The sequence below is a fragment of the Tetrahymena thermophila genome, assembly GCF_000189635.1.
Source record: "Tetrahymena thermophila SB210 genomic scaffold scf_8254617, whole genome shotgun sequence".
Lineage (NCBI taxonomy): Eukaryota > Ciliophora > Oligohymenophorea > Hymenostomatida > Tetrahymenidae > Tetrahymena > Tetrahymena thermophila.
In genome coordinates, this window is record NW_002476387.1 from 464,006 (window position 1) to 488,602 (window position 24,597).

The 24,597-nt window shown below is 23.3% G+C and overlaps 5 protein-coding genes across 5 annotated transcripts; 3 read left to right on the forward strand and 2 right to left on the reverse strand. All coding sequences in view use genetic code 6, as the record gives it.

The window, feature by feature from the left end:
• Window positions 1-532: 532 nt before the first annotated feature.
• Window positions 533-8,105, reverse strand: TTHERM_00194460 (Rap/ran-GAP protein; the record flags this gene model as incomplete). Its single annotated transcript, XM_001017199.2, has 13 exons — window positions 533-813; window positions 880-991; window positions 1,057-1,153; window positions 1,207-1,552; window positions 1,607-1,785; window positions 1,838-1,917; window positions 2,061-3,098; window positions 3,152-3,379; window positions 3,437-4,027; window positions 4,086-5,886; window positions 5,942-6,431; window positions 6,488-6,749; window positions 7,254-8,105. The coding sequence occupies 13 exons, from the start codon at window positions 8,103-8,105 to the stop codon at window positions 533-535; spliced, it is 6,357 nt and encodes a 2,118-aa protein (XP_001017199.2).
• Window positions 8,106-9,179: 1,074 nt separating this feature from the next.
• Window positions 9,180-12,881, forward strand: TTHERM_00194470 (Myb-like DNA-binding domain protein; the record flags this gene model as incomplete). The annotated part of the gene is made up of 10 exons (XM_001017200.3): window positions 9,180-9,212; window positions 9,262-9,363; window positions 9,419-9,693; window positions 9,828-9,975; window positions 10,041-10,187; window positions 10,244-10,542; window positions 10,602-11,097; window positions 11,153-11,247; window positions 11,309-12,174; window positions 12,268-12,881. 10 exons carry the CDS (start codon window positions 9,180-9,182, stop codon window positions 12,879-12,881), a joined length of 3,075 nt encoding a protein of 1,024 aa, XP_001017200.2.
• A 750-nt stretch (window positions 12,882-13,631) lies between these two features.
• On the forward strand, window positions 13,632-16,994 carry TTHERM_000194479 (Myb-like DNA-binding domain protein; the record flags this gene model as incomplete). The annotated part of the gene is made up of 9 exons (XM_012797904.1): window positions 13,632-13,701; window positions 13,905-14,090; window positions 14,249-14,426; window positions 14,480-14,591; window positions 14,723-14,871; window positions 14,941-15,081; window positions 15,134-15,422; window positions 15,481-15,886; window positions 15,961-16,994. 9 exons carry the CDS (start codon window positions 13,632-13,634, stop codon window positions 16,992-16,994), a joined length of 2,565 nt encoding a protein of 854 aa, XP_012653358.1.
• Window positions 16,995-17,636: 642 nt separating this feature from the next.
• Window positions 17,637-18,475, reverse strand: TTHERM_00194480 (hypothetical protein; the record flags this gene model as incomplete). The annotated part of the gene is made up of 4 exons (XM_001017201.3): window positions 17,637-18,118; window positions 18,163-18,234; window positions 18,285-18,342; window positions 18,389-18,475. The coding sequence occupies 4 exons, from the start codon at window positions 18,473-18,475 to the stop codon at window positions 17,637-17,639; spliced, it is 699 nt and encodes a 232-aa protein (XP_001017201.2).
• A 502-nt stretch (window positions 18,476-18,977) lies between these two features.
• TTHERM_00194490 (NADH:ubiquinone oxidoreductase 17.2 kDa subunit family protein) lies at window positions 18,978-24,215 on the forward strand. The gene is made up of 8 exons (XM_001017202.3): window positions 18,978-19,407; window positions 19,520-20,797; window positions 20,847-21,997; window positions 22,056-22,379; window positions 22,506-23,002; window positions 23,081-23,510; window positions 23,566-23,976; window positions 24,057-24,215. Exons 1-8 carry the CDS (start codon window positions 19,131-19,133, stop codon window positions 24,114-24,116), a joined length of 4,428 nt encoding a protein of 1,475 aa, XP_001017202.3. The 5' UTR covers window positions 18,978-19,130; the 3' UTR covers window positions 24,117-24,215.
• Window positions 24,216-24,597: the final 382 nt, after the last annotated feature.

Genomic DNA, 24,597 nt, shown 5'->3' on the forward strand with positions numbered 1-24,597 from the left:
TTTTTATCTATTTATCTATCTTAATATGTTGTTTTTACCAAAATTATAAAATATAAAGATAAGAATTGAAATTTGCATATTGCTTTTAAACGGATATTAAAAAAAAAGACTTTTAAAATGATAAAATCTTTATTAAAATGATCTACTTATTCTTTAAATTAATTTTTATAAATAGTATAATCAATTTTATGAACTTTCCTTAGAAATATTTAGTATTATAAGATAGATAGATATAAATAAATAAATTTTAAATCGAATGAATAATCAGTTTTAACGATTTTGATAAAAGAACTATATCAATGAAATTAAATTTTTAAAAATTGAAATTGCCAAAAATAAATCAAAGGTTTTATTAAGATTTAACATAAATTGAAATACATAAAACAAGATAAATTATTTTAATATTATATAGGTAAGATTGAAGACAAAGAAAGATGGTTTTTACATTTTATTATTTATTTCGTTATTGATTTATTTATTCATTTATTATTTTATTTTTGTTAACTTTAAGTAAATTATTGTGTTATTTTATTCAAATTTTTAAACGATTAGCAATATTATTTGAGATATTTGTATTGCTAGATACTTTAATTTAAGATTAATTCTGTATTATGGAGTTAGTATTTTTTTAGTTTTAATTTTAATTTGTATTCCCTATATATGGTTAAGGCTAATTTATTGAAAATAATTCTGAAATTGGAATGTTGCTTTTTTATGGGATAGAAAGCTGTTCTTGTATCTAAAATATCAAACTTTAACGAGACTTATAAGGACGTAATATATTTTAAGGTAGATTTTGGTGATATCTTGCTTCTAAAATTGGTAAAGGTATAAAAAATTAATGTTTAATTGTTAAAATAAATATGAATGAATGCTTACAATACTGCTGAACGCAATAACTTGCTTAAAGAGATACTATCTTTACTAAAGTATCTAAGAATTACTCATGAATAACTGATTTATCTATCCAAGGAAAGAAGAAATCTCCTAACTATTTTTAATTTGTTTAGTAAAAATTATTTATTATTGGTTAGTTTCATTCAAAAAGCAAATTACTTTATCCTTTCTTATAAGATTAATTCTATAGTAATTATTAGTCAAAGGGTGTATTACTATATATGCTGTAGTCAGCTAACTTGGTATGATGTATTACCTATATAAATGTTTAATTTGATTGAATTATAAAAATTTATAAATTATTTTTACTAGTATTTTCTGATATTTTCACACCAGATGATATTTACAAAATCGTTTCCAATATGTCTTTTCTTAGATACAAATTGCTTATCTTCTTTATTTTTTATTGGCATCATAGTGACTACATGGTAAACTACCTCACAGTTATAAAAATGATTATATATTGTGTATTCACCGTCTCTATCTGGACTTAATCCTCCTAAAAAGCCCTAATGCTCACTCAATTTCACTTTTTCACCTAGATTTTCTAAGAATCTCTCATATCTTTAGCTACCACATTAAGCTTATAATATTTATTATTCATTATCTTAGTCCTTACCCATGAATAAGACCCCAATTTTAACCTTGTCGCTTGCTAATTTTTTAGATTTAAAATGTAAAATTGTTAAGTATTTTAAAAAATATTTACTTGAATATTAATCAATCTAGCTTATTATGTTTAAATAAGAATCCTATTGATGATCTATAAAATTGCATTTATTATTATCTTTTATCATGAAAGGAACTTCTTAAATGAAAGACTTTAAACTTCTTGTTACAGTTTCTTGATAAACTGGGTCATGTTTATTTGCTAAAGTAAATTATTTACTGAAAAAAAAAATTTCAAACTAATTAATAAAATACAAATTTTCTAATTTACTTAAAGTTTCCATTCTTTTAAGGGCTTCTAGGCATATTTTCTTCTTCTTACTCTTGATCATCATCATCACCAAATTAGCTCTAATTATATTGTTGAAAATGTTATAATAATATGAACCAATGAGCAATTTTAATCAATTTAATTATTTAATTTGATAGAAAGGTTTTTTAACAAAATTTTTATTGAATTTTTGGAATGTTTATCAAATAAAAAAATAAATTACTTCATTTTCAGTTTAAACAATTTGTTCGTGAATAAAGTAGATTATTTATTCAATTATTTTTGATAATTAATCATTTTTAGTTTGTTTAGGAATTTCTTTACTTACTTTACGTTTTTCTTCACAATTAATAGGTGGATTTTTAATCATATGTATCAAACTTCCTTCTGACTTGTGAGTTTCTTATAAATATTAAGTCAAGTTTTAATTATTTGGTTAGGGCTTTTTATCTTTAATTTCTGATTTACTTTACTTTTAGGCTAATTCATTATGATTGTTTAAATTTATTTATTGTGTAAAATGATTTTATTATTGATTTAGATTTATTTAATTATCATCTAACTTATCGTTTGATCTCAAAGCTTTTTAAAGAGGAGATTCAACTAATTTTTCTCTTACTTTCCAAATAAATTTTCCATTAAGGTCCCTGATAATTGCATATATTTAGGATTTGCTATCAAGTAAAAAAGAAACAAGTTTCTCACTATCTAAACAAAAGCTTAAATACTTGTTTTCTATAAATTCAGGTATATATTCGCTGATATCTTAAAATTAATGGTTACTGTTCTTTTTTATGTATTTTTTAATTTATGATACAACTCCTTGATTTTGTTAACTCTTTTTTAAAACGCTTGAGTTATTTAATTGGCTCTATGCACTGCAGTCAAAAGAAGTTGCTTAATGCGTTTTTTACTTGAGAACATCTTTTTCTATTTTAGAAATTTCAAAAATTATTTTTTGCTATTGCTTCATTGATTCATGGCAGCTAATAGTATGATAAACAGATTCGCGACTCTTTAGGCTAAGCAAATCACTTTAAGGCTCAACTAAATCTTCAAGTTAAAAGCTAAACATATCATCTTACCTTTAATCAAGGTAATTTTTCATCAACTATGACAAAAAGAATTATACATCATACTATAAGTCACTAATTTAAGATATATTATGTAAAGCCTTAATTAAATTTTCTAAAAACCTTTTTGCATCTTTAAAATGTTTTCTGCAGTTAATTTCAAAATATCTAAAATTGAAAATCCAGTTCTTTTAATTAAATAAATTTACTATAATTGTAATCTTATATTTAATAAATTTACCTGCAAACAATGAAGAAGCTATCTAGAAACTAATACATCCTTTTACACTTTTTCTTATAAAATTTGTGTTATAGTTCTCATAATCCTGTTTATGGTAGTTTTTTGTATTAATGACATTTAATCAGCAAGAGCGAACGAGTTTATAAATTATATGGAGTGGTATTAGATTTATTTACATGAATTGTATTAAGAATTAATATTTTTTAAGATGAAATCCCATATAAGCAGCTGTTTTAAAATAATTCAAAAAATTAGTTTTAAAATAATTAATAAAAAATTTTATACTTTTATTTCTTGATTTTGGAGCTAATCTAAAAGAACTGTAAAAAAGAGAGATTATAAATGAAATATCACATCGATTGTAAAGAGAGTTTCAATATTGATATTAGGTTAAAATAGCGAAATAAAGTGGTTTACTAGAGTAGTGATGAAATAATTAATAAGTGGAAATGATGTTTTCTTTATCTCTTAAATTTAATACAAATTTTTTAACAAGATAATTATTGACCTAATAACTATTGATCGACTTTATTTACTGAATTCATCATTAATTGCAGAATGGTTCCAAATAGTTGTTGATTCCAACAAATAATTTTAAAGAAGTATTTAACTATGTTAATTTGAAGAGGAAGGAAATATAGAAGAAAGAGACGAAATGATAAATGAAGAAGAATGGCAAGCAGTATTAAAATCTTAACCAGCTAGAAATATAGCTAGCATATAACTAAAATCTTCAGGTGCTGAAACAGGGTCTATCAAATATCCTAAAATTTACTTTGATTTCTCTAAAAATTTATGAATCAAGCTGTGATGTTTCATTAATTCAGGATAAGTTGAAAAAATATCTTTATTCACTACAATTGCTGCCACGCTAAACTGTTTTTAAATAATATAAATTATTAATTATATTTTTATATTTAATTGGATAATTTACGATTGGATCTGTGTCTTCGTTAAGACAATAATTAAAGAGTTATTCCCATTGATTAACTATCTCTCCTAAGGTTTCGTTTTGTTAAGAATGAGCTTTGTTGTATATTTGAAAAAAGGATTTCATAATAAAAGCTGTATTTGTGATTGTAGCAAATTTTTATATTTTTGATTGCTTGTTACCTAAATCTTACAAGATCTAATAAGTTTCTAACTTACTTTGTATATTTAAATAACTGTAAAATATAAAAAATAAAGTATTTATTGATGGAGGATATCTTATTATTTATGATTGTTTTTATTTATTTTAGATATTAAAAGAACTAGAAGCTTGACTTTAACTAGTATTTAAGAAATTAGAATGCTTTTAGCTCTAGTGAGGAGTCAAGAAGCAATAGATTATTTACTGAGTATATTTACATGATAAGTTCTGATTTTATAAATCTACGAAATTTGAGTTATTACAAATTATATCTATTTTATACATCAAATTATTGAATTAAATAACAAGATACTCTAATTTATTTTGTTATTCATCTTTTAAATACAAAGATGATCTTCGATTTTTCAAATCATTTATTTTAGAAGTTTATCCTTTTTCTTTTGAATTCTATGATTTGTTTTTCTTTGGAGAAGAATTTAGTGACTCTTCTTTCGAACAGCTTAAAGCACCCTCCAATATATCGTTAGATTCCTCTGCTTCACTTTTTTTTGAATGAATGAACCTTGATATATTTCTATCAATTTCTTATTTTGTCAAGAATTAGCTGCCTAAGCGAAAAAAATCGCTCCCTTCATTACTATCAGAGTTATTTCCTTCTTACTACAAAACATTATTGATTTATTCACTAAATTAAATATTCTTTTTTTAGGCAAATAAAGTTTCACTGTTTTCATTGCTTGCATTCACAAATACGAAGCTGCTGTTAGAATTTTATTCGCTTTGTTCAACCTCTGAAAAATCCGATTTTGGAAGGTTTTGTTAATTTGAATTATCTCGTTTCCTATTAAAGGACAAGTTTTATTGGTTATTATTCCTAGGATTTGTGCCTTCCTGTTTATTTTCTGTATTTGTCTCACTGTAATTACCTATATACTCATCAAGTAGAATAACATCTTCCATATTAAGTAATTTTCCCATGTTTAGATAATTTTTTAAAACTCCTTACAGTATTTTTTAATCTTGCTTTTCTTTGTATTGAGGCTCTATATTTGAATAATTAATTTTTTATAGAGGATTAGAATTATTTTCTGATTCTATTGAAGCAGAACTTTTTTGAGATTAAGATAAATTTCTCTCCTTCACAACCATTGTATGTAAATTTATTTAATTGTTGACACTTTCACTTTATCTTTACTCTTTCTAAAGTTTTTGCCTTATTTTAATTACATCTAAAATCATTTGTAAAGTATTTTCTAACTAATATGGCTAATTTTCCTTTTTCAAAACATTTCCTAAATAAACAACTTCTCCTTAAAATATATCTAAATTCTCTTAAGAATAGAGTGTATCAATAAATTTAAAAGCAATATTTTTAACATAGTCACTTAAATTTTTTAAAACGTTGTATCTGTTTAATAATTCAATTGACATTTGATGCATTTTCTCTCTCAAGAGAATGATATCTTCGCTGTTTAGCTTATTCTCTTCCAACAGCTTATGAGAATCTTCTTTTCTGAATGATTTTTCAAGCTATGCTAAAAAGATTCTTTCCTAATAACTCATCAAGAGGAAAAACAAGTCAATCAGCACTTTAGAGTTTTATTCTTAGTCCTAGTCTTTATTTTACATCCATTCATTTAATCTATTTATTATAAAGTTAAAATTTTTAATCCCATTTAAATTAAAATAAATTTTACAAGTCCTCTCCTATTTTAATAACTTTTGTGCAGAATGTTTTGAAGTAAGGAGTAGAGCGTATTTGATCATGATTTAACTTTTATAAACAGTTTATGTAAATTTCTGCTCTTTTTGGAGTAATCTTAGTATGACTTTAAAGATGGGATTCTTAATAATTTTCCTTTTTAAAATTTTATTTCTTTTTCTAATGATTTTGTCTGATAGTCATCTCATGTATTATACTCTCTTCGATTTTCATTAGAATAGAAGATATTAAGACAATGTTGTCATTTTCATAATAAACAGGAAAAAGATCTCCAAAATTGGCCATTTGATCAGAAAAAGTACTTATTATATCATTTGCTATTTTATAATATTCTTCTTTGTCAAAATAGCTGTGTAGGAGATCTATATAGTGCATATACTCTTTTTCACTAAGTAATTTGTGTCTTAAATCTGCAATAACTGCTGTGCTTCTTCTTTCTTTTTACTTTTCCTTCTTATTAGTGCCTAATTTTTACAAAATAAATTTTTTAATTTCGTAACAGAAAAATGCTAATAATTACTAAGAATAACAAAGAAAAAGTTGATTTATTTAAGAAAGCTTGATGTTAAATTTATTTTAGTATTTTAGTCTAGTAAAATTTAATCAGTAGATAAACCATAGATCATTTAATATTGCTTGGTAACAGTATCTTATCTCTTAAAATATTCTTCGGACCATTTAAGGTAACTTTTATCAAAACAAAGTTAAAACCATGTCTAAGAAAATATAAGCAACCACTTTCTCACATTTTTAACATCCAATTGCATGTATTTCCATATTTCCTAATTAAAAGTAAATTTTTAAATGAATGAATAAATAAATATTTAATTTTTTAGTAAATTAAAACAAAAATATTAAATTTTTATCTTAGTTTTTTATATATTTTAATTTCATATTGTATTGCTTATTGAGATTTCATAAAATTTAGATTTTGATTTCGGTATCGTTAACATAATTTATTATTGATTCAACTTAATACTACTATATCATAAAATTAGTGGTATTTTTTGAGAGCCAATAAATTACAATAATATAGCAAATCATTAAAAAAACTATTGCGTAATTACAAATTTGAGATAAAAATATCATAGTTTTGGAAATAAATTTTATGTGTTTTCCTATTTAAAGTGTAAATTAACATTTCAATATCCATTATTCATCTAAAATAATTTTTTTTCCTAATTTTTGATAATGCTTAGCATGATAAATATCTTAATATTTGTTTAATTGCTTGTTCAATATTGATAGATAATTTGAAACTAAAACTAATGAATCAACATAATTACATCTAGATATTGCTTTTCTGATTTTTCGTGGCTTACATCTTTAATATAATTTGTCCAAACAGGCATTCCATTGCTCGGACTGTTAAAAACGCAGACATCTTTAATAGAGTTTTAAGAGTATGGTTTGCTAAATGACTAAAAATCTATTATATAATTGAATAGCGTAAGAACGGATAGTTCTTGTAGCCTAAATAGCTGATTGAAATCATAGCTAGAAATAATCTTAAAAAGGAGAATAAAACCTAAAATTCTTGCTTCTTCTTTATTTTAATAATCGAGACAGCAGTAAATGGTTTGAATGATTTGCAAGCGAAAGACTCCTTTCAATAATTCTTGAATATTTACATTTTCTAAACTGTCAAAGAAAAAATATAGTAACTTTAATGTTTAAAGGATATCTCTACATTAATTATTCTGATTAATTAGCTTTTAAAAAAAGCCTGGATTAATTTTATTAAGATGATCTTAAATCAGTTCATAAACGACCCTGTAATTTTGATTCAAGGACTAGTGCCATATATGATTGAGTTTGATATTCTTTATTATTCTATGCTGCAATTTCATCATAGATATTCCGTTAATATTAAGCACTCCTGATGAGTTATTAGCTGACTAATTCAACTATGACTAATTAACTGGCTGGTTGCTTGAGTGTTGATTTTACTAATTCTGACTATCTGCTTATTCATCCTTGCTAGTATTTTATTGCTCTCCTTCATCCCTGATTTGTTTATAAACATCCACTAACTACTAAAATCTATGCTTTGTTTTTTTATCTTTATCTAAAATAAATTCTATGCTTGCATTAAAAGCCTTTATTATAGCAGTCTCCTAATCATCTGTATTGCTCATTCGTATAAGAACAATCAATTAATCAACTATCTATCCAATTAGATTTCTATCTTACTACTTAATATTATTGATCGTAATAATTTAATTATTTTCTTATTTCCTTCCTTCTAATATTATAAACTTATTTATTTTCTTAAATTTCTTTATTATGAAATTTCATTTTACATCTGTGTATGGCTTAATATCAAATATTTCATGCATTTTTAGTTTTTGGCATTACTTATTCTCAATATTTTACAAGCTTAAATTATAATTTAATTGCTCTTACTCCACTACTATGTAGAGTTAGCTATCTTAGATTATGCAGTTGAAACATTTTCAAATTGAAAAGATACACATATAGACTTTTTTAAATCCATTATATAAGTTACTTAACAAGAAGCTTAAAGCCTAATCTTTATTAAAATATAATTATAAAATTTTAGAGTTGATTCATTAGAAATATCAGATAAATACTAATTAAATCTTTAATTTTAAAAAAAAGCAAATGAATTTGAGTAAATAATGATAAAAAATTTACAACTCATATTACATTTCAATTTATGAACTTTTATCAGATTTATAAAGAATTTATATTTTTTTTTATAAATTTATTTTTAACATTAAAACAAAATAAAATAAATAGAATATCTTTATTAATTAAATTACTCTAAAACCTCAATCATGTTCCATACACTATCAATATCCCCTATTTCCAAAGTCATATCATTAAAAATTATTTTTATTTTAAAAATTATATATTTGTTGTTTGATGACTGGATGATTATTTACATTGTATAAATTGTAATGATATTTTTATAAAATAAAATCTTAAAAAAATAAATAAAAAATTATATATAATTTGAATTTTTGTTTATTGAATGCTCAAAAACTTTTAGAATTTAATGACCAATAATTAGTTATTTTAATCTTTTTAAAGAATATTTGCTTTTTAATCAATAGCCATTTATTTCATTTATGTATTAAAAAAACTTTAATTTAGAAAGTGCAAAAAAAGAAAAAGATTTATCACTTTTGAAATTGTAGATTTATAAAATTTAAAGTCAAATATAAACATAAAAAATAGATTAACTAATGAATTAATAAATGAATACAAATTTGCCATACGTACTTAATGATTAAAAATATCATTTCCTTTAATATGTATTATAAATAGATCGGAAGCTCAAGGAACATACCAATTTAAGGCTAACACAATATCATCAATTTGCAAGATGATAAACTGAATCAAAATAGTGTAAATAACAGACGAAAGCTTGTAAATTTAGTTTAATTTTAGTCTTTATAAATTTATTAAATTTGATTTTTTTAAGTATGTTTAAAAATACCCTAAAAATTTGGACAGTAAACTAATGACAGACATTTTAGGAGGTCCTTTGATTGAAGAAATTCCAAAAGATCCACCTATACGTAGACCCAGAAGTTAAAGCAAAAAGCACTTAAATGATAGGACAAATAATTTATCTTTGGACCAAAACAGCATAATGGGAGACAACGATAGAATGAATAAAAATTCTATGAGTTTTCATGTACCTTAATCCAAAGATAATAATAGTTTATTAGAAAAAGCCATGCTTGAAAATGATATGTATAATTTAGTTTATTGAGCTTAAAGAAATAGTTTTTTTTAAGAATTAAATTTAAAATTCCTTTGTAACTTAAATTATAAATACAAATTTTTGATGCAATTATGAAACAAGTAACTTGGAATAATTTATATAGACAAGAACTTAGGGAGAAGCTTTATAGATAAGAAAGGAACATGGGCACAATGAATGATTTAGTGAAAAGTTTGGAAATCAAATTGTAAACAAGATAACAATTACAAGATTCTGATATTCAATAAATTTTAACTGCCAATAAATCTTAAGTAAAAATTTAAAATAAGATGTCGATTTAATTTATTTTATTTACTGTTTATATAATTAAATAAAGTTAAATACTTACGAGCAAAAAATAAGGGATCTTGAGCTAAAAATTTAATCTGATTAGAGACAATATGATGATATAAAAAAGAACTTGTAACAAAATGATCAAAATCAAAAAGAAATATTAAATTTTATAAGAAATATGCAAAAAGAGGTATTTTTATAATTTAGCTGCTTATAAAATTATTTTTGTTGTACAAAAATATAAAGGAATCTAACTAAATAATGAATATGAAAGGATTAATACAAGACAAGTTAACAGAGGAAAATAATAATCTTTCCAAAGAAAAAGCAAAAACAAAAGCATTATTTATGGAAGTTGTGAGGTTAGGTGAAAATTAAGAAAGATAGTCAAACAGTTTCAAGTAAACTCAGCAAGATCTGGAAGAAAAGATCAGGTTTTTGGAATCTAAAATAATGAATGGGGAAAAAGCAGTGTCTCATCTTGCAGAAAAGGGCGATAAAAACATAAATCAAATGGGTGAATGGGGAGAAGTCACAGCATAAAGGTGATAATTATCTATCCATCAAGATTCAATTTTATAGTAAATTATTTTCTTAAAATTAGAATTAGAGATTTTGAAAACGGCTTGCAAAACCTTTAAAGAGAGCTAGTTAAAGAAAAATAAAATATAAGAAATATCGAAGAAAGTAATAGCAGAACAGACTAAGAGATAAGAAATTAGCTAAAGTTAATGAAATCTGATATTACTGATATGAATGAGAATTACTTTAGCTAAATATCTTAAAAATTATACTAAGAAAGAGAGGAAAGAAACAAAATTCTAGATGAAATTCAAATGTCAATTGACTAAAAATAAAGGATTATGGCTGATAAAGTTAATTATGATAAACAAGAATTAAAAGAAAAGGTAGCATATGTTGAGCAACTACTTAAGTAGGAATCAATTAAAAACTCTGAAGGTCTCTTATAAATTTAAGGGCAATAAGACTAGCAGCTTAAGTACTTGCAGGAGCAACTCAAAGCGTTTGAAAACAACTAAATAAATTCAGAAAATAAACTCAAATAAGACATTATTAAAATTCAAGAATAGTTTAACAGAGTAAAATATTTGTTTTTACATTTATAATTGAGATTATATTTTATTTTTATTTAAGGACTATTTGCAATTTAAAAACTATCAAAATGGACTAACTGAAAAAATAACAGAGATGATGCAACAAGAAATAAAAACTAGAATAAATTCAGATATGTAACGAAATTCAAAGTTTGTTTTTTATTTTTTGGTTAATATGCATTTTTTTTAAATTTAGAGACTTAAAAAATTTAACAAGCGACATTGCTCAAGATATAGTTTCTGATATTAATAAACTAAAAGATGGAATAGAATAATAGTTCAAGGAAGTATATGATGAAATTAAAAACATGAATTCTGAATGTGCTCAGAGGTGCTCCAAATTGAGTATCTTTACTGAACAAGAATGCTCTAATTTAGGTACTGAATTTATCAAAAAGTTTGATAAATTGAAGGATATGTTTACTAAATTAGCAGAATAGTTTAAGTCACACTTGATTCACTACGATACAAACAGAAATTCCATATTGCAAAAAATAGATTTCGTTGATTCTAAATATAGTAACTTAGGGTCTGATTTACTTTTGGCATTGTAAGACTAATAAAAAAATTTCTAGGAAAAAGTTGAATCTGAGATAAAGTTAATGGATGAAGAGATAAATGGAGTCAAAATACAAACTTAAGATAGATGCATCAAAATCGAATAAGAATAATTGAAAGATATAGAATTAATTAAAGAAGCTATACAAGATTTAACCGGAACTTTGAATGATAAAATCGATAAAACATAAAAGTAAAATGATTTGATTCTGTAGAATAATGATGATAAACTTTAGGAAGTGCTTATTAACACATAAAAAATAAAAGACTAAATTCAAATTTTTGATGAAAGAATAAATTAAATGCAAGAATAGAATGTCACTGGTGCAAGCTATTCTATTAGTCAATTATAATCTGAGATAAATTTAATAGTTTAAAACTAAAATAGTATAAATACTTAATTTTAGGTTGATCTAGATCAACTAACTCAAAATATAAATACAGCTGATTAAAATAGATAAAATTAAATGTAAGAGCTGGTCGAATACAATAGCAATTTCGAAGGTTTCTTTCTTTTTTTCTACTTCTTAATCAAATTATTAAATTTTAAATATTTTAATATAAAATGATTAATTTATTCAAACTTGCTTAAAAAAGGAGAAATGGTGGTAAAAATTCAATCATTGGAAGAGTCAATTTTAAATAACTTAAAAATAATAAATCAGACGATTCAAACAATTGAAGTAAGTTTTTGCACACTTTAAAATTTTTTGAATTTGTAAATATTAATGCTAATTTTATAGTCACTCTAGTCTACTTTCGATGAGAATATTATAAGTTTATAGGCAGAAATGACTTTAGAAAAAACAATGAATAAGACAGAATTCAAAAATCTTAAATAAGATATTAATGATCTTTTAAATATATTTGAAAAAGTCAATTCAAAATAAGATAAGGAAAATCATCAAAATAATAATTAAAAGAAAGAAGAAGAAATAAATTAATTAAGAAATGAAATGCAAGAAAAGTATGAAAGAAAACTTCAGTAAGTATTAGAAAATATAAAAAGAGAAAACTAAGAATTGTGGAAGCAAAGCTTAGAATAAATAAACTCAAATTACAGTGGATTAATAGACAAAGAAGATTTTAATAGTAAAAATAAAAGTAATTAAATTCCTAATAAAAGTGATATAACTTTCTAGACAAGGTTAAATGAAATATTACTCACTCAAGATACATACAATAAACCTTACTTAAAATAAAAGAAATGATATTTAATATTTGCTTGTCTTTTTTTCTTTTATAATTATATTTGATAAGTAAAGACAAAAATCATTTTAAATAAAATATTTAAAATAATATGTAACTAATGTTTGTTATTATAGATCTTCTGTTTTATAATAGATTAAGAGTATTATTTGAGGAAAGAAAATTTGTGATATTTATAATTTATTTTATGAAACTACAAATTCAAATTAATTAAAAAAATAGAAACTTAACAAAAATATTTTAATTTAAAAAGAAATTTCACTTTATTTGAAGAAAATTTATTACTAAAATTAAGCTCTTTTTTAACAAAATAGCACTATTATAAATAATTTTAACTGGGAGAGCCAGCCAATCACCAAAAACTAAAATCCAAGATTTTAAAATAAAAATGATATGATAAAAATAAGAAGCTATTTGCGTAGAAATTATAAAAGCAAGTAATCTGCGTTTAATGATATTTATATTGATGAATTCTAAAAGATGATAAAGGGAAAAAAGTAATAAAAAGAAAGAAGTAGAAGAGTTGACTGATTTATTTATTTATATGGTATCTGTTATTGATATGATAAAAATCCTTAAGAACAATAATTTGCTGTAAAAAATTAAAAGAATACAATAACTTATTTCTTTAAATTAGAAAGTAAATTAATCGATCAATCAATTTTGTAGAAAAAAACTTTAAAATTTACCAAAAATTTACTATTTTTTGATAAGATTTACAAAATATCATAAAACACCAAGTTTGTAATATTATGATAAATCCAGGTATTCCTTTCAAAATGGTAGCTCCCGCTCCCAATAATCCCTTCATTTAGATGCCAAGTAATTTTTCGCTTATTTATTTAAATGTTTTGAATTTGTAAATGAAGTAACTTTTTACAACTAGCAAATGAATTAACTAACTTTCATGTATTGGTAATACACAATTCAAAAAAGGAGAATACAAAAATTCAAATAAAAAAATTATTTATCTTAAAAAGCAATTGATTTTTGAAATAGTCAATTTTGTTATAAATATATAATAGTATTATAATAGCAATAGCAGTTTATGATAGACCCAAGTGGATAACAGTAAATGTTTGCTATCCATTAAAATTAATAGCATCAGTAGCAATAATAATTACAGTAGTAGATCAACAATTTGGTGTCTGCATCAGCATTGGATGATTGCGATTCAGGAAGTAATTCAGATGGAGAATCTTAAGTTTTAAGTAATTTAAATATTTATGTTTTTGCAATCTAATATTTTAAAATAGCTATTAATTAGCTGCAAAAGATTGCTTAAATAAGTTCATAACTCAACATATGAACATATAAACAAATTATAAAAGTCATCTATTGATAATGCGATTTTATTTTTATAAATTAGCTAATAACCCAGAAACTGCTAAATAATACTTTGACGATTTCCTGAAATTAACATAGCAAGTTGATCCCTCAAATATCCAACTTAGTACTGTGATAGAATAGTATAATATCAGTTTCAAAAGTATGCCAAATGATGAAGAAATGAAAGCTGAATTCAATAGAATGCTATAAAAATACAAGTATTATTTTTGGTTTTTACCTAAACAAATTAAATTAAAAATTATTCTAAAAGCTCAAGCTCGTAAAAAGGATAAAAAAAAAATTGGAATGATAACGAAACAAAGATATTATGTTGGATAGTGATTAAAGCATGTGTTCTATAAAATTTAGATTGCAGACATATAGTAAAACTATTATTTATTTTAACTTTTAATATTTAATTTATATGTATCTTCTGTAATCAAATTAAACCAAACATTCTCATCAAAAGATTATTAGTAAATTTGAGGGTTAATCAAATTTTTACATATAATAGGAGGATAAAATTTGGGATGATATTGCTAAAATGATGATAGGTAGAACATCAGAAAGTTGTAAATTTAAGTGGCTTTCTTTATCAAAGTTAAACTTATAATAAATTCCTTGGAGCGCTGAAGAAGATGCTTTACTGCTTTCTATTATAAAGTAAGAATATAAAGAATTTAATTTAACATGATTAATATGAATAAATATATTAAATTGTATTTTATATAGAGATTATAATGCAAGCAACAAGGGTAATAAATGGAGTGAAATCAGTAAAGAGCTTAACTCTAGGTCTAAAAAAAATGTATTTAGGTAGGGTAAATAGTGCAGAGAGAGATGGAATAATCACTTAGACCCAAATATCAATAGGTATAATAATTGTGCCTATTTTTTATATAAAAAAATTTTTATTAAAATAAAGAGGACCTTGGCACGATAAAGAAGATTTGTAGCTACTAAAGCTAATTTTAGAGAAAGGTAAAAAGTGGTCTGACGTTTCTAAAGAATTGAAAAGCAATAGAACTGAGAATAATGTAAAAAATAGATTTAACAGTATCATTAAAAAAGAAAAGCAAAATTTAGAAGAAACTAAAGGAAAAGCTGAATCAAATATGCCAGAAAACGATTTAATTCACATCTTAATAAAAAAATATACGACAAGGATTTCTCAAGGATTCACTTTAAATTGTAAGGAAGAAGAATAATCTAAAGTAAAATCTTTTAGCAATTTCAAAAAAATATGTTTTCAAATTAATTTTAATTAAATAGGATTAGTAGACTTAAGATAATAATTAAAAAAGCGAATCTCCTTTAGGTAAAATTGAAAAGCAAAAAAATAAGCTTAAAGATTTAGTTTAAAAAGAAATAAAAACAAAAGAAAATTAAACATAAATAGCTGGATAATAAATAAATAGTATGATTTTGGAAGATTAAAATCAGCTTAATTAATAAAAAATATCCTAAAATTAAATAGGAAGCTTTTTTTAATTTAATGATGGAGGACAAAATTCTTCTGAAGTGGTTGCTAACTAGTAATAATAACAATTATAACAACAGCAACAATAGTAATAATACTAATAATAATATTAACAATATATTAACTAATAACTGACAAATCAGGTTGTAAATCCAGAACATTACTCTCCAAATACTTTGAACAAAGCTTTCTTGGCACGTAAGAATTTATTTATTTATTTTGATTATTAACTTTAGAAAGTTATTTTAATAAATTTATAAATTTAAAAACAGAAGCTGAACAAATCAGCTAATGCTCTATGAGTCCAGGTAATTCCTAATAAAATACACCTCTTTAATAGCACCATAATTAAGGCCTACTTCAGCTATTTTCTGCTAATGGAGGATATATTGCAGCTAATCCTGCAAATGTATAAACTTAAATAATGCAGCCATATTTAAATTAACCTCAATAGCAGGGGTAATAACAATCTTATCAATAATAACAACCCTAATAATCTCAATTTTTCTCTTAGTCTTAATAACAAAAATAATTAACAGAAAGCCCTTCAAGCTACAAAATTAGAAATGCTATGGACTTAATTAATTAAAACGATGCAGTATCCAACATGAGCTTAGCCTTTTTTAATCCTCAAACTTAAGAACTTGTAGAAATAGACCATTAGCTGCTTGAAGAGTATACCAAAAATTAAGTCAGAATACAATTGTAATAATATGCATAAAACATTAAGAGCTCAACATCTTAGCTATAGACACCAGTTCAAACTCCTTAACAAACTCCATAACCTACTTTTTAAATTATGTTTCATTAATTATAAAATTAGATGGTAGGCTAAGCTGGAAGCAATTCACCTCAGTAGTATTAGCTGTACAACAAAGGAAATAGTCCTACTTTAAATGCTGGAATAATCAACAGTCAGACAGGTACTACCCTTTCTTAGCAACAGCAGCAATAACTTATGGGCATAATTGGTACTCCTATATCGCCTTAAACAAATCTGTTTAATATTATGCAAAATATGTCTCCAGCTGCCTCAGGTTATAACACACCAAACAATAGTAATAATAACAATAATTAAACAGACATTAGAAGCATAAATTAAATGCAGTAATACTCAAACTTCTTTATGAATAACGCAAATAGTATGGTGTAGCAGCCTTAATAATTCCCTATTTAAGCAGTGTAGGGATAAATATATATGCAAGCAAATTCAAATAATAACACTAACTTTACTAAAGATTAAATTAACTATTCTCCATCTAAACAGAATTTTGCTAATTAATATAATTAAATTAACTAGCACTGACTAAAAATTCTAAATTACTTTAATACTTAACAAAAAAAACAAATAAATAAATAAATAAATAAAATATCATAATTCATCCAACCATCCACCTATCCCTATCCATCCATCCATCCATCCATCACTCTTTATCATTTAAACTTTTTTAATAATGTAATCTAATAATAAGAAAACTACTTTTATGTTTTAAATATTTTTATCAAGTAGATAAATTATTAAACATACTTACTTTCCTCTCTATAATAAAATAATTTTCTTTTAATAAACTTTTAAGAATTTTTTTTATCTCATATTTTATGTGTATAAGATGCTATATTTGACTACCTATAGAAATCTAAAGATAAGTAAGCTTTTATCATACTTCTTTCACTAAATTAGCAATTAAAAACATAATATAAATAATATAAAACTTTATTTCGTTATAAATGTTTCCATTATTTTTACTCAATTCCTACATAGTGAATAATAGTAACAAAACTAAAATAAATATTTTATAAACAAGATTAAATAACTTAAGCAATTAAATGATAAATCATTTTGAAAACTTTTGTTGAATTGTATTATACAGTTAATTCTTATTATTAAATTATTCACATATATAAGTACATATTGTATTTTATAATCAAAATTCAGAAACCAACTCTTTCATTTTTTTAATGTTGATGTTGAAGCAGATGTTCCACCAGATTTTGTTAAGGTTTTACTTGAAGCGGTATTCGTTAATGTCTTTGATGTAGAACTACTACTTTATTTATTTTAAATAGTATTACCGCTTGAGATAGTTTTAGAAGAAGTTGTTGATTTTGTTGAAGAAGGAATTGTTGAATTTTTATTAAGGGCTGAAGATGATGCAGTGCTAATTGTTTTGCTAGAAGTTGACTTATTTAAAGAATTTTATTTAATTTCAGTTTTAGTAATCTAGGCTTTATTTTCGACTACTTTTTTAGGTACTGAAAGAGAAACATTAGTAGAGGCTGCACTAAAATTACTTTTATTATGCTCATCGTCAAATTAGTCATCTTCTTCTTCATCACTGGTATCATCACTATCATAGTCTACTCCATTCTCCAATTCTTCTTCTCTTTTTTCTAATTTTTCTTATTCTTCCTCTTCTTCCATTTCCTTTACTAAAAAATAATTCATATTATCATAAATTAAAAAGAAAATTTACATTCTTTGCTGTTTTCCTTCAAAAATTCAATAAATTATTTTATTTTCTCATTATTTGGTTCTTTTTTAATAACTAAATTGCTCTTAATATAAAATGTTTACTCTTTTTAAGAAATATTTTACTTTATTAAGCTATTTATAAAGCTTTTTCATAATTTTTTAACCTAATTTCTGATAAAAACTAAAAATAATTTTAGATTAGAAAATCTTAACATAACTTAAATTACTAAAATGTGAAGTGCTTTTTCATCTAAAGCCTTTTCAACTTGCTGGGCTATAGTGGGTTATTCTTAATTTTCAGTTTATTTGTTCATTTTTTAATTTAATCTAAATTATCTACAACTTTCTTTTAACAATTTAATAAAAATATCAAAAAAACATAATATATGATTGTGGTTAGATATAAATTTTTTAAACTATTCAAATCTATTTAATTATTTAATAAAAGCTTGTTAGATTCTATAAATAAATATTCAATTCTGATTTTTTTTCTACATTAATTTTAAATAATTTAAAAGAAAAAAAATTATTTTGCAATCAAGTAAATAATTTTTAAATACTTTTAAAAATAAAACATGAGAAATTATTATAAAAAATCAATTTTTATATGTTAATCAAGAAAAACTTAATAGTTTTAATTCATTATTTTATAAAATAATAATAATAAAATGAATTAATTGAGTGCTAAATATTTTAATTTAATATTCTAGTGTATAAATCCTTTAAATTAAATTTAAATACACTCAAAATTTGAAATAAATTAAACGATTAGTATCCAATAAATATTTAATGTTTATTTTGTTTTGTTTTGAACTTTGCAATTAACAATATCAAATTATACAAACGTAATAATTGATAATAGATACTGCTTAAATTCAAAAATAAATTATAACCTTTTAATATCATCTAGCATTTTTTTATAGTTATCTTTTAAAAATAAATTTAAACAATTCAAAACATTTTAAATAAATGAGACGGTAAAATAACCAATAACCATAACAATAGATGCAAAGAAATATGAACCAATAAATAAAAGGTTAATAGAATTAGTATGACTATGAATATGAATAAGAAGATGATGATGATATGGATGATTAGGAAGGATATGGTGAAGATGAGGAAGGCGAATATGTATTCGAAAATGAAGAAGAATATTTGAGATATTAGGCTATGAGAGAATATGAATTAGCTCAATAAGGAATTCATTTAGTTGAATAGGGCCCTGATTATGAACCTACAGAAGAAGGTATTCAATAAAAATTAATCTTTTATAAAAATTGCTGGTTCATTTAATTTTACAATCAAACTAAAATAACTCATTTTTTAATGAGATTCATCACAACTTTTTTAAACAAAAGAAATACATGCGTACGCTGAATTTTTAGGAATGAATTTAGAAGAAGATTAAGAATTTTTTGATATAGCAAGAGAGGGATTGATAGCACCTTTACCAGAAGGTTGGTGTTTTGCATAAGTTGATGGAGAAGATGCAACTTATTTTTATTGCAGATAAACAGAAGAACTTTTTGAAGAAAATCCTAATGATGAATTATTTAAATAGAAGTTTTAAGATGCAAAGAGATTAAAGGAAATTAAAAAGTAAAGAGAAAACCCACCAGCAGCTGCTTCAAAAAAGCGCTCTAAACTTTAAAACTTAATCGATCAATACTCAAATAACGATGAGGAGGGTAAAACAGATGCTGGAAAATAAAATATGAAATCATAATAAATTACAAATGTGAATATAAGTAACTTGGATTCTTCTGCCATAACAAGTAATAAAAATAGCGTGATTGGACAAACAGGAAAAACTAAGAATGAATTAAATTCATTAAATAACATAGTAGGATAGTAAACGTCTAAGAACCTGTAGTCAAAGCAAAATAGTGCTTTAGAAATAAGCTAATCTTAAAGCAATAACCTTGAAAGTTTGACGAATGCTAAAACTGTGAATACTAAAAACAAATTAACACCACTTGAACCCTTAAATGAAAAACTTTCAAAAGAAATGTCTTAGAGTAGACCTTCTTCTAATATTAATTTAGGAAAGAAAGAAAGTGAGTATGATTTTGATGAAGATGAGCATGCTTTTTTATAGTCTGACGATGATGAATAAGAAGAAGAAGATAAAAAAAGTAAGCAGTCATCAAATCTACCTAATGAAAAGGTTTCTATACTTGATACTAAAAGCCAAAATAGCAGACCACCTTCAGCTTAATAAGATAAAAGCAAACAAGTCAGTAAAGCAGCCAGTTAAGTTGTAACAGAAAAACCACAGTCTAAAATATTAAATAGTGATAAAACTTTAACCAAGAAAGAAAGTTCATCTAAAATTCTTTAAAATAATATTGTTGAAGAACTAGAAGAGGTTAATCTTGAAGAAATTTAGAAGCAGGATATTTCTAAAAACTTGAATGCATAAAAATTAAATCCATTATCTGATAAGAAACCTCCTTCTCTTATTAAACCTTTAGAGAAAAAACCATCAAAAGAAATAGTCACATCTTAAAAAGAAAGTACATCTAAAAAAAATACATTAAAAGACATACCAAGCATTTTAGAGGTATCTGACTAAAAAATATTGGAATCAAGCTAAAAATTAGAAGGAAAGAATTTTAATATGATAGAAAATCAATGTATTTATTTTTTATTTTAGTTCTTGTTGAATTTATTTATTTTTATTAGAAAAATCTAAGGAAATAAAAAATGAAGTCAAAAAAGAAATATAAGAAATTGATAATTAAAATATTTAAAAAAGTTAATCTAAAAATATAGAACATAAAGAAAAAGAGGATTTTGATAAAAACTACTTTTCTTCTAGTCAGAAATACCAGTCAGTAGAATCATAAAAAAAGACAGATAATTCAAAAAGCAACGAATACAATTTAACCAAAGAATTTGAAGATGCTGAAAATAATACTTACACTTATAGTAAAGAGGAAAGCTTAAGTTAGGATGACATTGACAACAAAAATATTCGAAATTAAGAATTTAGCCCAAACATAAATTATATTCCCTCATAGAGTGCTTCTAAAGATAAGAATTCTTAGAATAAAAAATTGATAAAGATAGAAGAAAACCTAAATGAAAATGAATCTGATTTGTTCTAAGACAAATAACAGGTAAAAAGAGATTTTAATATCGAGGCGTAAGATTTCTAAGATTTTTAAGAAGAAGAAAATGAGAATGAAACAGTGGAAATAGACATATAAAGCTTATAGTTTGAAGAGTAATTAAATATCTAAGCATACATAGAAGAAAAAGAAAATGAGCTAAACAAAAAGCTAGCTTTTTATGAAAGAGATTATAGAGAAAAATAGATCAGTTTTAATAATTTAATTTAGTAGTAAAGATTTTCTAATTTTGATAGTGTTGATGTTGCTAGAAAAAGAGTTGACTATCTTCAACAAAAAGAAAAAACAAGAATTAGAGAGAAGATTTTAAACGAAATGCAAGCTAAAGAAGATGAAGAACTTAGAAAAATGTAATCTAAGCTAGATGAAGCTGGAAAAATATGGAAAGAAGAAGAAAATTTCAAAGTAGAGTTGAAAGTGAGTGAATTCAACAATATTTTTAAAGATAAATATTTTAAAAAACTTGAGTAACATGAAAGAATTATTAAAAATCTAAAAGGAATAATTTCTAAAAATGAGATTATTTACTCACAGTAGAGAAATTAATTAAAAGAGAAATTTGATTCTGCATATAGAGCTGCTCTTTTTTAATAAGCTTCAGCAAAGCATTAATAAGAATTAGCTTTGCTTGAAAAAGATTTTGAAACAGATAAATAAGATGCTGTAAACTATTTTGAAAATGAATTTGAGAGGACAAAACAAGTAATTTTTTAACAAAAAAAGCTAATTAAACTTTAAATATTGATAATTTTATAAACAGCTTGAAGCGGATGAATTATAGAAACAAAAAATAAACATAACAGTAAAGCAAATAGACATAAAGGAGATATTCATAAAAAAATACTACCTTGAAAGATCAGAAAGAGAGCTAGACATGAAAAAGTAACTAGATAATATGTTCTTAAAGGAAAAGGAGAATTTAGATTAGATTTACTTGGATAAATTTTAGCAGGAATTAAATTAACATCTGTTCAAAAAGTAAAAAATAAATGAGCAAGAAATTGAATTTCTAAGCCAGATGAATTAATAAAAACTTTATGATTTTGAAAAACTTACTATGAAAGAATGTGATCATAAGATAAAAGTAATATACTAAAAATGAATATTTATTTTTGAATTAATTTGATTTTTATTAAAATTTCTCATTTTTCAGGAAAAATATTTTAGAAATCTATTAATTATGTTAATCATATTTAAAATAAAAATAAAGCTATTAGAAATTGAGCATTCTAGAAGACTAAACTAATTAGAGGAGTAGTTGAGATAATAAAAAGGATTAAAAAATAATTATAGATATATTACTGAGAGATAAAATCTAACTGAGTAAGATACATAATTATAGATAGCAGAAATAAATAATATAATTCATCTCAAAAAACAAGAACTTATCATTTTAAAATAAGAAAACAAAAAATTCCAAAAGGATTAAGATGAATTGAATTTTGTGTTAAATATTCACAAAAATTAATCAAATTTGTATTAATATCTTTAATAATTACTTGATAACAAAAATAATTCTATCAATCATTTAAAGGAAAGATAAAAATAGAAAGAGAAGGATTTCAAATCAATTAAAAAACAAAAATAACCAGCTTAGTAATAAAATCTAACTAATGGATTATTAGATCAAAGTTTAACTGATATCTAAAATATCCTAATTAATTTTCCCTTAACTAACGAAAAGCTCTACTAAAATAAAAAGAGGAGGTAATTAATTTTATTTGTTTTTTTTTTTTTTGGGAAAATAATTTTGATTAAATAAATATAATCTATTAAATCAAACAGTAAATTGTGGACAGAGTGTATAAAACGTGAAAACTAAATAATAGAATAAGCAAAACAAAAGCTTAAATACTAGAAGATATATTTGAAAACTGTATATGTAGACATTTAAAGAGAAAAGGAGAAATAAAAATAAGAAATAGAAAAGATAAAGAAATTATCAGACATAAAAGAAGCTGAAAAAGAATTCCAAATTAAGAGTTTGCAAACTCAAAGTTAAAACCTTGTGTAAAAATTTAATGAAGATGTTAAAACAGTTCGTAGAAATGAAGAACTTATGAGAAAAAGAGATGAATAAATGCTTTAAGTTGAAAAGGCATTTAATAAAGCCATGAATTTAGGGTTGGATGAAGATAGTTTGATTGAATAATATGTTAAGCTTAAGTAATTAAATAACCAATAATTAAGAGAATTAAAGTTAGTTCCTAATAATGTAAATTTTTAATTTTAATTTTATTAGTTTAAATTATAATCAAAATAAAATTTAGGAACTTGATATTAAGACTAAGATTAATAATTATCAAGATGTATCAAGCTATCTTGATGTAACAGGAGACGATTAACAAAATGATCATCAATATACTCCTTAACTCTATGATAAATTCTAATTTGTAGACACAGAAATCAACAAACCTCCTCATTAACTAAAAGAATTATATGAAGGATTAAATACTCCTTTCGTAAAAGGTTTGATGCAACAGAGATAAGAACAAAACTAGTATGATGTTAATCGTGTAGAAACTTTATTAAAAGATGCAAAGTACTCCTAGCAAATTATGTCTGTTAAGCTAAATGGATTTTTACAAAGAAGAGAATATGCTAAAATGACAGAAAATGTAGAGCGTTTTAAATCTGAAGTTTCATCACACAAACAATGGTTCAAGGATGTTAAATAATATGTAAAACAAAATAAAATATAACATTTTAAATTTAAATAAAAAAAATTGAAGCTCATAGTTTTTTTAATAAATTAAAATAGATAAATTAGACACTTATTGATAGAAATTAAACTCGCTCACATTTAAACACAATAATTTGATTATAATGTAATAAATTTGTATTTTAAATGTAAAATTACTGTTCATTTGCTTAATTTTCATGATAAAAACTAAAATCTTAGCAGAAATTAAAGAGTCAGTTTGATTCTTAATTAATATATAAAATTTACTTAATTCATACTACATAACCATATGCTATTTAATTTAATTTGTTTGTTTTTTTAAATTAAAATATTTAATTTTATATATTCAACCTTAAGTGATAATACCTACAAAAATAGATTTTTAGCAATGGTTTTTTGATGCTAAGCTGATCAAACTTAAATACTCAAATTAATAAGCATTTTTTATAAAATTTTAAAAATATTGAAATAAAAGTAATTTTTATTTATATTGCTTTAACTTTTAAATAAGCAAATTCATTAAAAAATTTAATTTTAAAATAAATTTTATGTTTGAAATAAAATAAAATAATTATTGAAAAAATTGATAGGATAAAAAAAATAATTTATTTTGGTTTAT